This window comes from Rhincodon typus, chromosome 14 (genome assembly GCF_021869965.1).
Source record: "Rhincodon typus isolate 14 chromosome 14, sRhiTyp1.1, whole genome shotgun sequence".
In the NCBI taxonomy this organism is placed as follows: domain Eukaryota; kingdom Metazoa; phylum Chordata; class Chondrichthyes; order Orectolobiformes; family Rhincodontidae; genus Rhincodon; species Rhincodon typus.
In genome coordinates, this window is record NC_063345.1 from 58430866 (window position 1) to 58453175 (window position 22310).

A 22310-nucleotide genomic window follows, 5' to 3' on the forward strand; every position below is an offset into this window, starting at 1 on the left:
TGGTGCTGTGAGGCTGCAGCGCTAACCACTGAGCCACTGTGCTGTCCTGAAAATTGCCTTGTTAATCTCCCTTGAGAGGAAGAAGACAGCACAACATGGAGACGTGATTCTTATTCTGTGACTGACAGGCAACTCCTCCAGCCCTGCCTTCTCCAGCGCATTCCTCTGCAGGTTAGGAAATCCATTTGCAAGTCTTTGTGGGTAGATGGCTTGAGTATTAAAAGTTTAAAACCTCAAAAAAAAAATCCACCCTGCTGTGAGGCTGGCCTGACCTCCTACTCCAGTTTCACTCCATTATGATTAGGCTAGCTGGAGACCAAGCAGAGGTGCCATGCGAGCCAGGCAAAATCTCAGCCCCATCAATAGGCAGCTGCTAAATAGATCAGTTATTCCCTCAGCTCTCTGCCTGCTGTAGCTGGGTATATTACCGATGCTGTTTTAACATGCATCCAGCAAGATTACTCTGAGGCAACATCAGTGAGACAACCCAGCACAGCATGACTTCTGAAATTTGCTCCCAAGCAGCCCCATCAAGCTTTCAGGCCAATGGCTTCTCTTCAGAACTGGAACATATCCAAGAACGAACAGGCTGCACAAAAGTGCAGAGGCGGAAAAAGCACAGTAGGGGACATGGGGAAGAAATATAGATGTGTGCGGTAGGATACGATAGAAATTAAATTACAAAAGGGATGATGCTGTAAGGCAACAAAAGGGTAATGTGACAATAAAGCAACTAAAGGTAGGTCTATATCAGCAGAAAATGGCTAAAAGAAAGTCATTCCCAGCATTTGCTGTCTGGAAGAATGGGAATGACGGTTGTGATCTACAGTCACTGAGCTCTCTTTTGAACTCAGGCAGCAGTAAAATGCAGACTCAGCTCCAGTACTTGCTTGAAAACTGTTATATCTCTAACTGTTCCCAATTCTGAACAGAAGTCATTGACCTGGAGCATTAACTCTATTTCTGTCTCCACAGGTACTGAGCATCTCCAGTATTTCCCGTTTTTGTTTCAGATTTCTAAAATGGGATTTTGCAATCTTAGGTCGACGAAGAAATTCAACACAGTTCAGCCAATCTGCAGAGGTAGTCTGCCCCTCTTCACAATGTTGAAGAAACAAGCAGGTGTTAGGAATGCCAGATGAATAGAGAATACATCTCTATATTGTAGACATGATATACACCCCAGATAAAAACCAACACTTGCAAATCTTTCAACCAGGCAATAATCATTTTCTGACATATATATATCTATTTATAGTTGTTACAGTGGTTTAATTGTGTTTGCGGCCTAGCATTCTAGGTCCATCACAGTTAAAAACCTAGGAAAGTAGGCATCACATTACATGCAACATATGGCCTAGTATCTTAGGCCACACACTACATACAAATGGTATCATAGGCCCAAAATTACACACAGCTAACTTTTTCACTGATAATGATGCAGTTGTCCATAGAAGACTCCATCGATCCCAGTGCTGCATGTAGTTTTTCTTCAGGGACTCTCAGTTCATTACTCACTGCTTTATTTCCATTGTTCATGGTGGTCATTTCCAAATTTCTGTCATATATTGCAGATGTGGAAGCAACGATTGTGAAGTGATTTCTGGTTCTTCTAATACTGTAATGGCAACGAATATAGTGGGAAAAAGCTCGGCGGTAGGTTCCATTAAAGAGCGTGTAAACTAAGGGATTGACACCAGATGAGGTATAACCAATCCAAACAAACACGTTGAGCAGCTCTCCAATGATGGCTTTATTGCAAGAATCTTTGCAGATAACAGACATGACATTGGTGATGAAGAATGGGCACCACATGACAACAAACAAAAAGAAGACAATTCCAAGAACTTTGGAAGCCCTCTGTTCATTATTGATCGAATGCATGGTTCCTTTCCGGAAGAGCCGAGATTCCTTATTTAACGGTGGCTTTGGACTTACATTTGGTGTCTCTGATCTTTGTATCACTGTAGCATTTTCCCCTAAGTTGTCCTTTTTAAAGACATGCAAGCTTATTCGCTTCTGTTTTTGGTCTCCTAAAAATACACAGATCTGTTTCTGCAGTACCTGGATAGTCAGGCAATACGTGAAGACCATTATAATCAGTGGAATAAAGAATGCCACAAATGAACCCACAAGGACAAAACTTTCATCATTAATAACACAGCTCTTGTCAATGAAAACTCTGGATTCGTCTTGAATGCCGATGACAGGGATTGGCATTGAAATGCCTGCAAGAAACAGTTTCAAAGAGATTATGAAATTGTAAGATACTTCAAATAAACGTAATTAATTAAACCAGGAACAATAGGAGAAAAGTCATGCATTATTGTGACAACAATCACAGAAGTGTATCAGCACAAGGGGAAGCCACTTAGCCCAATGTGTCAGCATGGCTCTTCAAATGGACATCATTGCCTACGGTCAATCTTCTGTTTTTCTCAATATCCCTTGTACATTATTTCTATCAAAATAATCATTTAACAAGAAGTTGTTGCTAAGCTTGTTTTGTTTGTTTCACCACTCATGTTCGACATCACAATCTAAACTAACTGTTTGCAACTGGTTTCCTCCTTAAAATCACATCTCTGTAGAAATTGATGTTTTGAATCCATTTATATTCCATGCAAACTACTAGCTATGTAGACACACCAGGCTTTCCCCTACTCATTGAGTTTTAACTGGCTAATCTTAATGGTGTTGTACTCTTCCATTCCAGTAAAGTGCTAGAATAACAATTGTTTGCTGCTAATGACAAACTGTTGATGTAAACATTTTTAGAGTTATAATTATTTCCTAAATGGAAAATCTGTGGCAAGCTCCCTGTGTTTCCAAATGTATTTCCACACTAAAGGAATAAATCCTAGTCTTCCGAGTTTTTGATTGATAAACTAAAGAAAGAAAATGCTTTATATGTTGTTGAAGACAAGTTGAGAATGTGGGCAAATGCATAGCAGACAATGTATAACGTGGATAAATGTGAGGTCATCCACTTTGGTAGCAAACATAGGAAGGCAGATTATTATGTAAGGCATGATGGATTGGGAAAGGGGGAGGTGCAACGAGATCTGGGTATCCTTGTACACCAGTTGTTGAAAGTGAGCATGTGCAGCGGGTGGTAAAGAAGGCAAATGACATGTTGGCCTTCATAGTGAGAGGATTCATGTACAAGGGTAGGGACCTCTTGCTGCAGTTGTACAGGGTCTTGCTGGACTACATCTGATGTATTGTGTGCAGTTCTAGTCTCTTTGTCTGAGCAAGAATGAGGGGGTATCTCACAGAAACCTATAAAATTCCAACAAAGCTAGACAGCACAAATGCAGGAAGGATGTTCCTGATGTCCGGGGTGTCCAGAAGAGGTCACAGTTTAAAGGTAGGCCATATAGAACTGAGATGAAGAGAGATCTCTTCACCCACAGGATGGTAAGCCTGTGGAATTCTCTACCACAGAAAGTGGTTGAAGTCAAAGTTTTAAACGTTTTCGAGGAGTTACATATAGTTCTCAGGACTAAAGGGATCAGAGAATATGTGGAAAGTGGGAATAGGGTACTGAGGTGAATAATCAGCCATGATCATATTGAACAGTGAACTCAGCTTAAAGGGCTGAATGGCCTATGCCCACTCCTATTTTCTGTGTATCTATAATGTTGCTTCACAAAGGAACATCTTCATTAATTGGCCTCATGTATGTAGTGAAAACAAAAATATTGGAAAAGGTAGCATTTAGGATTGCACAGAATGGTCTTCTAGAGCTCTGTTTAATGGAGTGCAAAGGGGTGGATTGTTGTCACCAAATAAATGATTCAGTCATGCATCTTATTCTATATGATATGGGCTCGAAGCAGATGCAATACTTACAAATTGAAATGGTCCAGACAGCAGCTAGTTTTATAATAGCTTTGGTTCGTGAGTTGAAGCGACTGTGCTCAATAGGATTCCGTATTCCAATGTAACGGTCCAGTGATATTGCGCACAGATGCATGATGGATGCAGTAGAAAAGAGAACATCCAAGTAAATCCAGATGGGGCACAATTTTTCTGGGAAAGGCCAGATATTGTCTGAAACACATTATTCAGGTTAGAAATTGAATTTTATAAATATTTATACACATCGATAATCCCTTGACGTTCTCTCCTGAGCCCCTAGCCTCCCATAAATAACATTGTGGTTGAGGGCGCGGTTCTTCCCAGCTAGGTAGTATAGGGTTATGATTGTCTTATTATAACTGTCCCCAACAATCTATCACTGGAATCTTGTCAGTGTCCTTCTAAGATTGGAAGCGTTCTGCAGTGGTGCATTGTGCTGAAATCCACAATTTTATTTTCAACGTGTGTGTTATGTTTACTAGAGCTTTCGTTATGAGAGCAATTGTTAGAAAACACAAAGGTTAAGCACAGAATTCAAGGACATAACAGCTTGTTAGACTGCGCTGGTTTCACTGTGGATGCACTTATATTTGGAAATCACAACAGAAAAAGCTATATACTCTGTTCAAGCCTTTGTTTATAAAGGGTGGCATTAATGACTGCTTCTTTACTATAATGCTCATAACTTGACTCAAAACTTGCTGAAGTACATCATCTGTGTCTAATAAATTAAACAATTCCCTGCACCCTTTAGTTCTTAAATATTTGGCTCTCTGAATTACTGGAAAGATGAGCATTGTGAGGGCAACAGGGAACTTGGTCAAGAACAAGCCTCTCCCTTTTAGAATTATGTTCATTTAAAAAAAAACTAGAATCAGTCTATTGGCTCCCTCGAGCCCACTCCTCCATTTATTAAGATCATGGCAGATCTGATTGTCGTCTCTCATCCACTTGCTTGTTGAACTTGTATATCAGAAATCTATTGAGGTCAGTCTTGAAAATATTCAATATCTCCCCCTGCTCTCTGGAGAAGAAGAATTCCAAAAATTAATAGCCTGATGATATAAGTAAATCCTCCTAATCTCTCATTAAGGATGTCCTTCATTTATAAGCTGTGCCTCCTAGTTCAAGGCTCTCCAGCAAAGGAAATTCAACATCCAACCTGTCAAGCCCCATCAGAACTTTACATGTTTAAATAAAATGACCCCTTTCTTCTAAACGCCAATGAGTATAGACCCAATGTGATCAATGATTTTTCATAAGACATGAAATAAACAAAGGAAGGCAACAGGGATCTGGGTAATAGTGGGTGGATTCAATGTTAAGTCACTTGTAGAAATCAAAGTAGACAGAAAGAAATATAATATGGGGCTAGAATTCAGAGGAAGCAGCTACACTGGTGAACAAGTGGCCACAGTAACCTAAGACCATGCAGATTGGAGTTGGACTGTTATGAGTGGTCATGAAGAGGAGGAAGAAGGATACAAGAAGTGAAAGCTGGGAACGGAAAAGGGGGAGAAACAGAGAAGTGGGTGAGAAAGGGAGTGGAGATGAAGCAAGGGAGTAGGTGAATATGAAAGCAAGAGGCAAGTGAAGTAACATCAATGAAATAGTGACTGGGGTGACAACGTAAACAGAGGAAGCTCCTATCTGCAAAGTTTAGTTGACAAAGACTATCTGGCAGGGAAAGACTCAAAATGATTATGTAACTTGCTGCAGAAATCATGAGAGCAGCAGAAAAGTATTTTTAAGAGTAGTGTAGTCACATATCCTATTCATCATGTTTGCTCTATCAAACATATCTCTGGATGATTAATTCGAGCTTTTCATTTCAGTATAGCCAATATCCAAAATTTATCATAGTATAAATTGCAGGTGCCACTCTGTATGCAAGCTGCAGTATTATTTGCTGGAGATACATTCAGTTCAACTTTGAGAACAATCCATGTAGGTTCTTTAAGTAGCCAGCACAGAAGCATGGATTTTGTTGATTTACTGTCGTGATGATCTGTCACTAAGAAATGGAACCAATTAGGAACTGCTCGATTTCAGGACAAAGAATTTGCAGGGTGTTGATAAAACTGTGCTACTTGATACGTGAATGCACTTTCAACGGAGTCAGCAGAACAATTCAAATAAAAATGGTTATACTTGTCTCTTGGTATTTACTTGAATTTATTCTGTGTGAAGTATTGTATTCTATTTAAAACCAAAGGTAAAAATACAGTTTATTGAAACTGTGCCTTATTTTCCCCTGTTGCTTCCCAGTGGACTATTCAACAATGGGGAGATTATTTTTCAACTTGGAGTCTGCTATCAAAAAGAATTCTTATTTTTCAAGCCATCAATACTTGTATTACCAGAAATGATAATCTTTCGTCGAAAAACCCTCACTGGGTACAACTATAATGTGGGGAAAAACTAAGACTGGCGTATCTTTTGGAACCTTCTGATGTTTCATTTAAAATCTTATTAACTAGACTTTGAAGTAATTGCAACCATTAACACTAAGTAACAGATGATTTTACTCAGAAAGAACTACACAAAATTCTCAGCCATTTATGTCAGTTAGAAAAGCAGAAACTCAGTAGCAAAGTGGCACAGTGGCTAGCACTGCTGCCTCACAGCACCAGGGACCCAGGTTCAATACCACCCTTGGCTGACTGTCTATGTGGAGTTTGCATGTTCTCCCTGTGTCTGTGTGGGTTTCCTCTGGGTACTCTGGCTTCCTCCCATGGTCCAAAGATGTGCAGGCTAGGTGGATTAGCTGTGCTAAATTGCCTGTAGTGTTGAGGGATGTGTGGGTTATAGGGGGATGGGTCTGGGTGGGATGCTCTGAGGGTTGGTGTAGATTTGTTGGGCCAAAGGGCCTGTTTCCACACTGTAGGGGATCTATGAAAAGTTAATTATTTCTACATTAAGTACAATCATGTTTATTATGGAAACTAAAAGATGCAAAATTAAAGCACCATGTCCAGTAATGCTTGATTTATAGATGACCTATAACACAAATCTTGGGTCACCAGGTATGGTTGGGAATCTTCTGCGAGATTTTGTTACAAGGCCTTCAACCATCCCCTCCCCCATGCTGCTGGTATTGGTCACCTGACAAGTCCTTCTCAAGTTGCACAGTCTTCCACCGCCAGTTGGAAAATGAACAGTCTCTTATCGGGAAATTATTGACAATCAGCACACAGGCTTTTCTCCACAGCTTCGATTTTTTTTTAATGGTCTTTTGATTTTCTTCCTGGCTTTCCTAGACTCCGGGAGATTAATGTTCAACCTATGGAGGCTTCAGGCCAATCCTGGAGATTTGGTAACTTTAAACTGTCTGGTTAGCGTTTTAAAAGAAGCAATGCCCTATAGCATACCAACATGTTCAGTGTCTGAATATGAATGTGAAATAGTGCGGTAACTTATATGCTATTTCTCTATCCAGGTTCACAAGGGGGCAGAAGATGTATGACAACGCGTTGTCATTCCAGCCTAATATAACAAATGTCATTCTGCTATTTATCCATTCGATGCGCCAACCACATATTTTGAAATTAAAGGTCCAATCCAACTAAAGATCCAAGCCCCCTCCTGAGCTTGCCAGCATCTCAGATGACTGTCTTCAGCCAATTCAATTCATTCCTTGTGAAATCACAAAATGACTGGAGGCATAAGATATGGCAAAGGCTATGGATCTTGACAACATTCCTACAACAGTATTGAAGAGTTGTGCTCCGGAACAAGCTGTTCCACTCTAGCTAAAGGGCCTCTGCTCGGCAATACAGAAAATTGCCCACGTACAGAATGTCCTGTTCACAAAAAGCAGGAGAAATTCCAACCTGGACAATTATCCCTCTATCTACCTACTCTTGATCATCAGCAAGTGATGGAATGCGTCATTCACAGTGCCAACAAGAGGCATATACACGACAATAATTGACTCACTGGTGTTCTGTTTGAGTTTCACCAGCATAACATAGCCTGATTTCATTACAGCCTTAGTTTAAACATGGACAAAAGAACCAAATTTCCAAAGTGAGGCAAGAGTGACAGCTTTGACATAGCGTCGAAGAGTCTGAGCAAAAGTGGATTCAATGGGAAATAGGGGCATAACTACACTGGAAAAGTCATATTTGGTGTAAAGAATGACAGTTATGGATGTTGGCAATCTCAGTCCCATGATATTACGGCAAGTGTTTTGCAAGGTAAGGTCTGAAATCCAAACATCTTCAATTGTTTCATCAGTGATCCTCCTCCCACCATAAGATCAGAAATGGGGATGTTCACTGATGATTGCACAACATTCAGCACCATTCATGACTCCTCAGATACTCAAACAGTCTGTGTCTAAATATATCAAGATGTAGACAACATCTAGGCTTGGGCTGATAAGTATGAAGTAAGAAGTACCCATAGGACATCCAATCCAAGTAATGACCATTTCCAGGAAGAGAGAATCTAACCACCACTCACCCCCACCCCTGACATTCAACGTCATTATCACTGATGAATTTCCCCATTATTAAGATCATGGGGTTATGGGCGAGGTTAATATTGATCTGAAACTGATCTGGACCAGACATATAAATACAATGGTTGTAAAATCAGGTCAGAGGCTGACAATTTTGCAGTGAGTAACTCACCTCCTGACTCTTCAAAGCATATCCCATGATTTCAAGGCCCAAATCAGGAGGGTTAGGGAATATGGTCCTCTTGCCTGGCTAGGTACAGCTCCAACAGCCCTCAGGATGCTTGAGACCAGCCACTTGACTGGCACCCCATCCACTACCTTCAATATTCATTCCTCTACCACTGGTGTACAATGGCAGCAGTCTGTGTCATCTACACGCTGCATTGCAGCACCTCACCAAGGTTTCATTGGCAGCCCCGTCTCTCTTGGCCTCGAGGTGAAGACCAGCGCAGACTCCCAGCCTCGAGGTGAAGCCCAGTGCGGACTCCCAGCCTCGAGGTGAAGCTCAGCACGGACTCCCAGCCTCGAGGTGAAACCCAGCGCGGACTCCCAGCCTCGAGGTGAACCTCAGCGCGGACTCCCAGCCTTGAGGTGAAAGCCAGCGCGGACTCCCAGCCTCAAGGTGAGGCCCAGCGGGGACCTAAGTTGAAGCCTACCTTGGACTCATCATTTTCTCACTTTCTCTGCTTTAGAATGACTGTAATGCTGAACTTTTAACTCTATTTCTTTCTTTTTTCTAATTTAGACCTACAATTTTGTTCATGGGCACCTTTGTACCTAAGATGGTGCCAGAATTGGTGACTTTGTACACTTTTCACAGTACTGATGTGTTGCTGTGTTTGAGTACATGTGACAATAAAACCTAATTCTAATTCTAAATCTAATTCTAATACTAATTCTAATACTAATTCAAATATCTACCATTTACCATCTCTTGAGTACAAGAGTCAAGATGTCATGTTGCAGCTTTCTAAGACTTTTTTTAAGCCACACTCAGAGTACTGCATTCAGTTCTGGTTGCCACATAACAGGAAGGATGTGGAGGCTTTGGAGAGGGTGCAGACGAGGTTTACCAGGATGCAGCCTGGATTAGAGGGTGTGAGCTATAAGGAGAGGCTAGAAAAACTCAGGTTGTTTTCTCTGGAACAGCAGAGGCTGAGGGGAGACTTGATAGAAGTCTATAAAATTATGAGATGCATAGATAGAATTGATGGGCAGAATGCTTTTTTCCCAGAATTGAAATGTCTAATACTAGGGGCAACGGATTCAAGGTGAGAGGGGGAATGTTCAAAGGAGATGTGAGGGGCAAGTTTTTTATACAGAGAGTGGTAGGAGTCTGGAACGTGCTGCCAGGGGTGTGGTGGAGGCAGATATGCTAGGGGTGTTTAAGGGATGTTTAGGTAAGCACATGAATATGCAAGGAATGGAGGGATATGGACCAAGGGCAGGCAGAAGGAATAGTTTAATTTGGCGTCATGTTTGGCACAGCATTGTGGGCTGAAAGGCCCATTCCAGTACTCTGCTGTTCTATGTTCTATGTTCTATCTAGAAGGACAAAGACAGTAGGTGCATAGAGACACCACCAGCTGCAAGTTCCCCTCCAAACAACACACTATTCTGTCTTGGGAACTATATCACTGTGTCTTCACTGTACTGCATCAATACCCTGGCACTTTCTTCATTACAAAACAATGGTGTACTGTACCATTTAGACTGTAGAGGTTTAGAATGCTGACTTGCCCTGACCTCTTCAAGGGCAATCACGGATGGGCAATAAATGTTGGCCTAGCCAGGGATGATTTAAAAGATAAATAAAAGAAAGTCCCTGAACTACATCAATTAACTATGGGAAAGGAGGCTACTTATTGGAATATTTGGTACAAAAACAATACATCAAAATAAGAAAAGAACTTAGATAAATGACAAGGGAAGTGATACACTTTCTAGACTGTTGGAGGGCATCTGTGAGAACAATGCAGCAAATGCTGATCAAGTAACAGTCCTTGTCGTTTTATAAGGGGACTTTGTCAATTTATTAATTTCACCCTTTTATATTTGATCTGTAAACGTACTTCAGCCAATTGATCGTGTCGACAGATGTAGTGGAAGTCACACAAGTTTTACTTTTCAGACTTTAAATAGAGAGACAGCAGCTTGGCTGAAAGGATGCCCCTCGGATATGAAAATGATGGATGCAGTCATCCCCTCCCAGACATGGTAACTATCAATCTGTAAAATTTGTTTGATGAAGATCATTGCTATGTAACAATCATGTTTTACGAACATTATAATAAGGATTATGTCCTAGAATCTTGTAATTTATAAAACCCACTCACCAGTAAGGGTTGTATTATCGTGAAATGTAGGTATTAAAATATACCTTAACCTCAACAGAAACAAAGAAATTTGAAGTGTTTTATTGAACAAAATTTTCAAGTAAACATTAAAGCACAATATTACATTTTATATTTGATTGTGAGTTGCTGATCTTTTTTTTGTCTAAAAGGTGCTCTGGCCAATTTAGTCAGAAAAACATTCAAGGTAATTACTTTTAATGGTAATTATTCATTGTCAAATTTCACTCATTTTCTACAAAATGCTGTGTGCCATTCAGAATCCAGCATATTTTCTGTTCAGAAAACAAACTAAAAAAGATGTCACTTTAACTGTGGTGTGAATTACATTCCATTAATCTTCAAAGTAATGAATAAGACTTTCCCTGCTCTGTTCCCAGACGCAGTATGTTAATTGCTATTTGACTACACTGTTAAAGATAATACAAGTGATGGGTGTTGTTTAATGAAGGCCTCTGACCTCAGCTAAAGCAAGTCAGAGGAGATCTTCCCTCACAGCAGTTGTGAACCTGCTCATCTTCTGGTTTTGAATCCCACACCAGAAACTTGTTGACTATAGGGGTTGCGTTTGCAAATTGGCCAGAGTTATGAACATCTTGGAGATCCTTTCAAAGCATTTATAGCAGGTAATGAGACCAGATGAGTCTACCAGTGAGCCCGTCTCCTGAAGGCAATGGCAAACCAAAGTATTACTTCACTCATTAGCATCCAATCCAATGGAAATGCAGTCACCAAACAAAAGGTTGGGAGGAAAGATAGATGGAAGAATAGGGCATGATCTCATTGAAACATATAAGAATTTGAAGAGGCCTGATACAATAGACACTGAATGGCAGACATAGACATAAGATAAAGAGGTGATTATTTAAATAATAGTCAACTGGGTTGCTGTGTTAATATTTAGGCTGCAGAAATCTGTAATGCTGCATCCTGTGAATGAGTAAACTGATGAAAATGAAAAAGATCTGTGTCTTGTTTTGTATTTCACCATCTGGCTTGGATGCTGACACAATGTTCTTCGCTCCAATGAGCTGGCTTGAAAGTGGATTGTTCAGTACAGCTAAAACCCACTGTTGTCCTTCTATGCTATAACTACTGCAATAACCGAACACGTTTTGGAAAGTGTATTAATTGGCTGGCGCTTAAGACTACAGGTACAAATCATAGAATGATAGATCCACAGAAATTTACAGCGCAGAAGGAAAACAGTTGGGCAATCTAACACTTTGAAACAGCTTAGTCCCACATTCCCATTTTTTGAAACATCTTCCACTAACTTTTCAGACAAAGTGTTACAGATTCCAATATGTTTTGAGTGGAAAAACAATAATTATGTTGACCTCTGTCTTTGGCCAATGACTTTACATCTACATTCTCACGTGAATGAAAATAATAAGAGAATAAGACAGCTGAGTAGCTGGAATGATGGTTCAGGAAAAAGGGCTTCACATTCCTTGGACTCTGGCACTATTGTTGGGGGAGATGGTACCTGTGCAAACAGAAGGGCTGCACCTGAACAGAGCTGGAATGGATTTCCTTGAAGGGAATTTTGCTAGTGCTGTTGGGGAGGCTTTAAACAAATCCTGCAGAGGTGTGGGAATCAGGAGAGAATAGTATAGAGTAATATCAGGGTGCACAAAGTACTCAGAGATAGCAAGAACTGCAGATGCTGGAGTCAGGCTCTAACACAGTGTGGAGCTGGAGGAACACAGCAGGTCAGGTAGCATCATAGGAGCAGGAAAGTCAACGTTTCGGGCCGGGACTCTTCATCAGGACTGTCCTGCTGCGTTCCTCCAGCTCCACACTGTGTTGCACAAAATACTGAGAGACAAAGCTAACACTTCAATAAAGAATCAAAAGTTAATAGGTGGAATCAGAGTAAGGGAGAAATTATAACATTTTAAATCAGGGTTACACTGCATGAAGTGACTGCATGTATTCAGTAAATAGGAAATGTGAGTTACAGTGCAGATTGCCATGTGGAATTATGATATTGTGGTAATACAGAGACCTGGTTCAAGGACAAGCTGGACTGAATACCTGGTTACAAGATGTTTAAGAAAGATACGAAAGAAGGATAGGCAGTAGCCTTGGTTTAGGAGAGTTTTGCAGTTCTGGAGGAAAAAAAAATCTCAAAGGTTTCAAGAACAGAACCAACTTGGCCAGAGCTAATGAATAAGAATGGTACAATTATATTGCGTGGTGCAACCTCTTGACACCAACTACTGGGAAGGAGGTAGAGGAACAAATTTGCAAGGAAATTACAGGAAAGAGTATACATTATAGAGTAATTATAACAAGTGATATGAGTTATCCAAATATGGACAGGGCAAATGATGGTGTTAAGCACAAAGAGGGGCAAGTATTCTTAGATTGCGGTCAGGAGAATTTCCTACAATCGTATGTATCAGGTCCAACAAGACAGGAGTTACCAAGAGAGATAGTAAGAACTGCCGATGCTGGAGTCAGAGATAACACAGTGTGGAGCTGGAGGAACAGGCAGCATCAGAGGAGCATGAAAGTTGACGTTTCAGGTCGGGACCCTTCTTCAAAATAGAGTCACCAATAGACCTGGTTTATAAGAATGAGGTGGACTAAGTAGATCAAGTGATAGTAGGAGACCATTTAAGGGATAGTGATCATTGTGTTATGAGGTATAAGAAAACAGTTGAAAAGGATAATGGAAAATCCAAAGTAACTGGGCAAGAGCCAAATTCAGTGGAGCAAGAACGGAGCTAGGTTGAATAGAATTGAGCCAAGAATTGACAGGAAAACTGTGGCTAACCAGTCACTTCAACGAAGAAATTGTTCAGTTTTAGTCAAGGTGTATTTCTTCCAAAGGGAAAGGTAGGACAAACAAATCTAGAGGTTCTTGGATGAAAAAGGAGATAGAAATAAAGATATGGAGGAAAAGTGTGTTTATGAAAGTGTCAGGTAATAAATACCAAGGAGTACCAAGCTGAACTTAAAATCTTCAGAACGGAGTTAAAAAAGCAATTAAACAGCCTAAAATAGATTATGAGCAAAGATTAGCAGTGAATATAAAGGTCATCCCAAAGTCTTCTGTAAGTACATAAATAAAATAAGGTGGTAAAAAGGTGTTTGGAGTAATTAGTGACCAAAAAGAGAAAATCATGTCTAACTTAGTGGAGTCTTTTCTTTGAAGAGATAGCACATAGAGTTGATAAGATTAATGCCATTGATTTGGTGTACTTGGACTTACACAATGCGAGAAAAAACTATAGCTCATGGAAAAAAATGGGTAGTAACAACACGAATACAAAATTGACATAGTGATAGGAAATGGAATAATGGTTAATGGATATTTTTTCATGTTCTAGGAAAGTTTGTAGCAGAGGTCACAGGAAGTAGCATTGGAACCTTTGCTTTGCCTGATATGTCTATCAATGAGCCAAATTGTGGAGGGCATGGGACAATTTCAAAGCTGTGGATTATACAAAGTGGTAGAAGCTTTGTAACCTGTGAAGAGAGCAGTGCAGAAATTCCAAAGGTTATTGACATGTTGGTGGACATGGCAGATAGATACTAGATAAAGTCCAACGTGTAGAAACATGAGGTGATATATTTTGTCAGAAATAACATGGAAAGACAGTACAAAACAAAGGGTACTATTCTGAAGTGAGTGCATGAGCAGAGAGACACGGCTATATACATGCAAAAGTAATTAAAGTTGACAGGACAAGGATGTAGTTAATAAAACACACAATATTCTTTGCTTTATTAATAGCAGTTTAGAGTACAAGAACAGGAAGACTATGTTGAACCTCTACAAAACATTAGCTGGGCTTCAGCTGGAATATTGTGTAAAGTGACCACACTTGAGGAAGGATGCAAATGCACTGGAGAGAATGCAACAGACATTTACCAGAATGGTGCAGGGATGAGAAACCTCAGTTATGATGATAGATTGGAAGTGTTGAGACTGTTTTCCTTGGACAGGAGTAGACTAAGACATGGTTTGATTAAGGTTTTCAAAATCGTGAGAGTTCTGGACAGACAAGATAGAGAAAATATGATTCCTGCTCATAAATGGGTCAGAAACAAAGGGGCACATATTTAAAATGATCTACAAATGAATTAAAAGTGATGCAAGAGAAATGTTTTCACACGGAGTCTGGAATGAACTCCCTGAAAGTGTGGTGGAGGTAGGTTCAATCAATGCTTTCAAAAGGACATAGGATGCTTACTTAAATTGAGGTAATGAGTTGGGTTATGTGGAAGTAGCAGGAGAATGACACTCATTCAGGGAGATAGTTCCAACATGATGGATCAAATGGTCCCCTTCTGTAACAGAAAAATTCTATGATTCTGTGAACCAACCTCTTTAATCTTTTCTGCTCCTTGGAGAACGGACCTAACTATTTGAACTTTTCCTCATAATCAAAGCCATTGATTCCTGATAGTATCCTTGTAATTTTCCTCAGAAATCTTGCTCAGGCTTTCTCTAACTTTCCTGAAGTACAGTAACCCATGTCGACTGGTATGATGGCCCAGTGGTTAGCATTGCATCCTCACAGCGCCTCACAGTGTCTGCATGGGTTTCCTCCAGGTGTTCCGGTTTCCTCCCATGGTCCAAAGTTGTGCAGATTGAGTGGACTGGCCATGCTAAATTGTCCAAAGTGTCCAGGGATGTGCAGGCTAGGTGGGTTAGCCATGGGAAATGCAGATTAAAGTTAGGTGGGTAGGTCTGGGTGAATGCCCTCCCTTTGGAGAGTTGGCGTGAACTTGAATGGCCTGCTTCCATACTGTAGGGATTCTATGACCACATTATTCCTGATTTAAAACATCTTAGTCTGATCCCTTTAGTTTTTATAATCTATTTGTCACATAAAGTAACCTATATGTGTTGTTTAGTCATTTTATCAATTTGTACAGCAACCTTTAAAGATTTGGCTTTATGGACACTTCTGTTGAACAACACTTTTCAAGAATGTGCTATTTATATTATGCTGTCATTCCAATTTAGTCCTTAAAATAGACCATTTCATGTGCTTTCATTGAACTCCATCTGCTCTGCTTCTACTTGACTATCATCTCTATGTCAACCTGAATTCAATACCCATTCTTACCTTTAATTACTAATTTGCTGAGTTTCATATCATCTGCAAACTTTATAGCACTGCTTCCTACCACCTGACTATAACAAAACTCCGGTTGTTTATAACAAATTAAAAAGATTAATGGGCCCAGAGCTGGCCCTTGGGTGAAGTAATTGAAAACTTCCTCCCAGCCGCAAAAAATCCATCCCTCTTCATCGCACTTTGTGCCCTGTCACTTGTTGTCTTCATACCACTGCTTTTCCTTTAATTCAATCAACCTCAATTTTCTTGATAAACCTTCTCTGCAGTACGTCATTGAATGCCTGTTAATATTAACTATACTCTAGAAGATTCAGATCAGTAGTGAAGCCAACAGAAGAACGCTGATGAGTATGTACAACGAAATGCTTGCTGTGTTCGGAAGTTGATTAGAAAGACTGTCATCCATGTCAAGGGGCACAGAGGAGTCCAGCTCCCACTTGGGTACAGGGCTTTGTGTAGAGCTCAGAGCTTATCCTCGCCAGTACGGAGTTAGTGCCTGACTCTATCAGCACATGCATGGGGCCCGACCAGAATATCGTCTGATGGGCAATGTCTTAGCTTCCACTGCACAGCAAGCAGCAGCCATCTGAGCACAGGCCCAAGGCAGAAGTCAGCTGCTTACCATGCAAGCTCAGAATGCTGCCACCCTAGATGTGAATATCAGTGTTTAAAGGTATTGCAGCACATCATGACAGTCCAGCAATGCATTCTCCAACAAATTACTGGGACTGCTGATATACCGTTATGTGGAAATTGAGTGACTACATGTAGCACAGACGTGCTGTCTTCTCCCAGCAAGACAGCCTTCACCCTCTCGTCACTGCCACTCAGTCAGCAGCTAGTCAGCCCTGGACTGTCACCTATGCTGACCTTCTAATTGCCAGGCTCCACGAGGTCTCCACTGAAAGATAGCCATGCTGCAGGCAGACATGGCACTCTATAGGAACACTCAGAATGACCAAGGAATATGGAAGCAGTCCACAAATGTGGAAGGGTAATCAGTTGATTTGTACGCTAAATGGTCTCATTTTATTTATGCATTTGGTTTGGAACATGGTACTTTTTGTCTTTCCATCGCAGCCAAGTGATGCTCAGCAACAGAGGCAGAATGAGGTACGGTATTCTGGGTGCTTGGGTTGTATGGTCATAGAAACAAAGTGCAAGATTACAGGGAGGAAACCGGAGATTGGACTTAAGTTAAAATGCTCAGAAAGCTGGCCAAGTGCCATCCTTCTTAAATGAGTTGATCCACAGGCAGCCGAGCAGGGACAGGATATGTTGGTTGCTTCCTCTATTCCTCTTCCTCGTCCTTGTCATCCTACTCCACTGCCTGCCCTCACCCATATAGCTAGCGGCGAGGCTATGTAGCATGCAGCAGATTACCATGAAGCTTGACACTTATCTGTTAAGAGCTGCAGGGCTCCTGCAGATCACTTTAAGCAGCAGAGGCACTGGCCCCTGTAGTAATGGCAATGAAACTGTCAGCACTCTTCATCATTACTCCACTGAATCTGACAGCAAACCTCATGAGATCAGACATGCACAAGATAAGAGGGAAATCCAGAAAATGCTGTCAGTGAATCTATGCTCTTCCATAGGCTGCATTGTAGAGGTTCCTACAATCTGCAATCTCCGTTGCAATCAGCATTTGATAAGAAAAGATATAAAAGGGACCTAAAGGGTGACCTTTTCACACGGAGGGTTGTGTGTGTATGGAACATGCTGCCAGACAAAGTGGCAGAAGTGGGTACAATTACAATCTTTAAAAGATATTTCGACAGATACATAGGATAGGAAAAGTTTAAAGAGATGTGGACCAAATGCAGGCAAATGGGATGAGTTCAGTTTAAGAAATCTGGTTGGTGTGGATAAGTGGGCCCAAGGGCCTGTTTCCACGCTGTATATGACTGTATGACTCCAACATCCAATTTATATTGTTAGTCATGCTGTAAAAACTCTAAAAAAAATTACATTGAATTAAATAAGTTGTAACTGGCTCCTTAAATGTGTACTAACTTAATAATCACTGATAATGTGTTATTTTCTTCTCAACGTGCACTTTCCAAATCCATTTAATCTTGATGCATTCTACACTTGTATGCTTGTAAGTTCTTAAGTGTTGCATCTGCAGTATTGTGTAAATAATTAATCCCGTTTGAGATATATTGAACTTTTACTGGCCCAGAAAAGTGAACATTTTGTTTGTGGAATGTCAAATTTCTCTGTAATTATTTAAAAAAAATTAAGTATCTAAAAACATAATAATCTATTCATTTTTTATTTTAAATTCAGTCTTAAAACAATCATTGGTTTAGTTTGCTATCTGAACATTTTAATTAGATTTGAAGGGGTCTAAATGCATGAGGAACTTAACTGGGTGCCCATTTGCTTGCTGATGTCACTGCTGCTGCACCTCAAGACACCCAATCAGAACTAGATTTGAACGAATGTTAGGACAAGTCAAGTCCACACTGAACGGTTTGCTCAGTCTTTGCGGGGAGTTTTCTTCAAGGCCAGTGGCAAAGATCCTGCTTACTGTATCATTCAGACCATTTCGGGTCACAATGGTCTTCACTATTACATGTCATATAGCAACACAGCTTTCATTGTTTGTATAGGGGGTTCAATTAGCCTGGATGGCTGGTTTATGATACAGAGTATTACCTACAGCGTGGGTTCAATTCCTGCACTCTCCTTCTCAACCTCATCCCCTTGCCTGAGGTGTGGTGACCCTCAGGTTAAACTACCACCAATTGTTTCACCGAGCAGCTACTCTCTGATTCCTCATTGTGAGACATGCACACAAATGACACAGCAAACAGTAGCAGAATAAAGCCATCATTACTGATCTCAGGTTGGTGAACATTGGCCTGCCTGATACTCTGCCTATGCTCCCATACTAGCTAGACATTGAGAAAATGGGTGCCTTTTAGTTGTTGCATGTTTATAGGTAGTACCTACAAAGTGGACTGTTGTAATCCATGTCATCCTGCACCAATGGGAAACCTGCAAAATTTTATGCTTGCTCCACCTGCGTTTTTTTAACCTTTGGCAAGACAGCATTCAGTTATCTTGTATTGCAGAGCTGAACTGACTTCCCTTCTGCAATAGTAGATGATGAACCAGGAGAACCCCAACTCCCACTTAGAAGGGGCTCAAGGCAGTTATGCATGCCTACAACAGCCACTAGTAATGCTGCCCTCACTCTGGTTTGAGTTCCTGGCAGATTTCAGTGTTGGTGTTCTTTCTTGCTGGATATAAGGGAGGAGATTGGCTTCCTGAACATCCTAGGTGGATGTGGCCTCCTGCTGAGGGTCCTTTTCCCACTCCTCACCCCTTGCCCTCTTCTTCAGCTTATTTTCCCCTGTGCCACCTCTGCTCATTCACTCGGTCAAATGGAATGCACACTAATAAAGCCACACTTGACTGTGTGTGTGTGTGTGTGTGTGTGTGTGTGTGTGTGTGTGTGTGTGTGCGCGTGCGCAGAATCCTTGAAGTCAGAACTAAGTCCTTCAGCAAGTGCCACATCACTCCATGAAAGTAGCTCTGAAACCCTTTTAGAGAGCAGAAAAGTCAATCAGCAATTAGATTATAAGTAGTTGATAAACTTCTAAATAATGCTGATGGGGGTCATTCCTTCTGCTGTAAGTGTTTAAGAGATGGTATTGGCTGGGATATTAAAATCCAGGGTGATAGTGCTACCATTTAACTGGTGCTATGTATTGAATAATGCCACAGTCTGGTATCTCTGCATGCTTCCTCTGGACACCCCCTGAGCATATGGTAGTTCTCTTACTAAATGTTGCCAAACATGGTTTGCACCAGAAGTGAAATTATGTGCCGTAAATGCCATTTTGGTGTATAAACAACACCTGTGGCTCTAAAACTCCAGGCACTATGGAGCTGAATTCAGTGGCCTAATAAACATAACTACCAAATTTGCAAGTGCTTGTTAGTAAAGTTATTCCAATCTCATGCCTTTTGATCTCTAATTAGGATACTGTATTCTTTAAATTGCATGTGTAATATCAAATTATAATTAAGCGTCATCTTAAATACACAAGCAATGCAATTACTGCTGTAGTGACATCCATTCACTACTGAGAAGAATTACAATATGATGAACTGTCCTCTTGCGCACAGTACTGGAATCTGATTGAGAACTTCTGTTGTTGGAGAAGGAAATTAATGATCTTACAGGCCTCAACCCATTCACAATTCAAAATGAACTGATCAATGCATTGAAATCTGTTGAATATTTTGCAAAACCCTTTGCCAGGTTCATAAAATCCCAAATAGAACTTACCGTAGAGAATAGTAATTAGTGAAACTGGCATAACTAAAATTCCCACCAGCATATCGGCAACGGCTAGTGACATTAGGAAGTAGTTTGTGGCATTCTGTAGCTTTTTCTCCAGTGCGACTGCCATGATCACTAATATATTGCCCCCCACAGTCAGTACAATGATGATGAGAATCAGCAAGGCTGGCCAGTTCTTTTTTGAGATGTTTGCATGAACGATGTCCTCTGGGTCTGAGGCATTGAATATTTCCCCTGTAGTCAAATTCTGGTTCAGGGTACGAGAGCTGTTGATGTATCTGGCCATGAGAACACTATACCAATTGAAATGCAGAGACACAAAATGGAGCGATTCTGACAAATCGTGAAGTTCTTCTATAAATAAGGTATGAAATGCTCTGTCGTTTACTTTTGTGGAACACCCATGTGAAAGGGAAGACTACCTCGAGCAGTTGGACACATGAGAAGATAATTCATCCATTGTTCTGTGAGCATTCAATTCAGAAGTCAAGTATTTTAAGCGTTCAAGCATTTTTGTATCTGACAAAATGAGTAATGGTAAAGTGTATGCAACAGTGGGGTTCTCAATGTTTTCACCTGGGTTACTGAATGCAAAGTGAGAGATTTTCCTGTTTCACACCTCTTTCAGCAGCAACCACAATATCATCACAAATGATGCCAAGCTCCTCAAGTGGTTCATGTTGTCATCCCATTTTCTCAACTTTTCTTCTCAGATATGTATTTTTGTTTTTCAGTCTCTTCTTCTTATAATCAACTCATTAAGATCTAAGCAAGATGTTCTTCCAGAGCTGAATGACTCCGATTCTGAAAAGAATCACAATTATAAGGTTATTGCATTGTTATTCGATTCAATACTTATAAATATTAAATCAATCAAAACTCGGCATTCCTACCTGCATTCAACATTCAATGAATAGTGCCTCATGTCCTTGCAAAAAATATAAGAATACATCTCCTGCCTATGTAACTACTATTCTTCTACATTTGTTCATTCATTTGGGTTGCCTGTGAAGCCAGGTTTCAGTAAATGGCAGAAGAATTGACAATTTGTCACAATCGCTGCCAAAACTATCAATGCACATTGGCAAGAAATTTACTGAAGTGCCAACGCTGATGTATTTTTCATCTTCATTGTCCTGATAATTATCTTTTTCATGAGTTCATTAAATTCTGTTTTATCCATTACTACCTCACACAGAACAAGAGGGAAACATTAAAACAGTATGTTCCAAATTACTCACGATGATACTTTAATTATGTGCAGAGCTTATGGTGTATTCTTTTTAATGTTTTAACGTTGCCAGCTGAGGCTTGTACAAGATGAAAACATGATAAACATAATTTTGCACCCAATGTGGAATATCATTTGCTTTCTCAACCAGAAAATTGCTTCACAATGTTAATACCGCTGAACCGATTTAACAACCTCGGTCAACATGAGTACGTGTGGATTCAGCTGCAGGAATCTTTTAAAGATGGTAGAAAGAGGCTGGGAATTCTGTGGTGTGTAATTCACGTAGCTCCACAAAGCTTTCAGCCAACTTTTAGGCACAAGCCAGGAATGTGGTGGAATATTCCCCATTTGCCTGGATGATTTCAGTTCCAACAACGCGCTTAATGTCATCCAACAGTCAAAGATGGCAGCTGATGAGCACTTTCTGAAGAGCAACTAGGAATGGGCAGTAAATGCTGGCCCCGCCAGTGAATGAATTGAAAACAAGTTAAAGAGGAGCAATAAATACTGGCGTAGCCAGCAACATTCTCCTACCATGAATTAATTTAAAGAGGGTATAAAAAGAAGTTTAAAAGCCTAATGGAATGTTGGCTATGATCTGAATCTGTGTGGATTACAAAGAGGAGGAAGTTGTAAAGTCTTAATTAGGCTATACATGGGATACTGCATTAAGTTTTGGACCTCAGGAAGTATGTACTAACCTTGGAAATTTGTCACACAGATTCACCAAAATGATTCCTGTGTTTATGGAGGTTGAACAACAAGGCTGGGCTGTACAAATGTGACTTGAGTGTAGCGGACTGAGAAGCCATCTGATGGGTGCTCTTTAAAGTATTAGAAAGATCAAATTGTTTGATACAGAAAAACTAATTCCATAATGTCGAGTCCAAAATGAGGTGACTTGGTCTTAAAATCAGGAAGCACTTTTTCACTGAAGAACAGTTCTACTTGATTGTATGTTAGTCTTTCC

General features: G+C 40.4%; 1 protein-coding gene across 1 annotated transcript; it reads right to left on the reverse strand.

Moving 5' to 3' along the window:
* Positions 1-1407: 1407 nt before the first annotated feature.
* On the reverse strand, positions 1408-20404 carry LOC109927481 (5-hydroxytryptamine receptor 2A-like). Its single transcript, XM_020527504.2, has 3 exons — positions 20092-20404; positions 3856-4056; positions 1408-2228 (listed from the first exon to the last, which is right to left on the reverse strand). The coding sequence occupies exons 1-3, from the start codon at positions 20390-20392 to the stop codon at positions 1408-1410; spliced, it is 1323 nt and encodes a 440-aa protein (XP_020383093.1). The 5' UTR covers positions 20393-20404.
* Positions 20405-22310: the final 1906 nt, after the last annotated feature.

Bases quoted from the DNA above. Each gene is read 5' to 3' on its own strand.
- LOC109927481 (XM_020527504.2), bottom strand. From the start codon at position 20,392: ATGGCCAGATACATCAACAGCTCTCGTACCCTGAACCAGAATTTGACT. The intron at 4,057-20,091 runs GTAAGTTCTATT...AATGTGTTTCAG, and splicing joins ACTAATTACTATTCTCTACG to ACAATATCTGGCCTTTCCCA. The intron at 2,229-3,855 runs GTAAGTATTGCA...TGTTTCTTGCAG, and splicing joins TGTCTGGACCATTTCAATTT to GCATTTCAATGCCAATCCCT.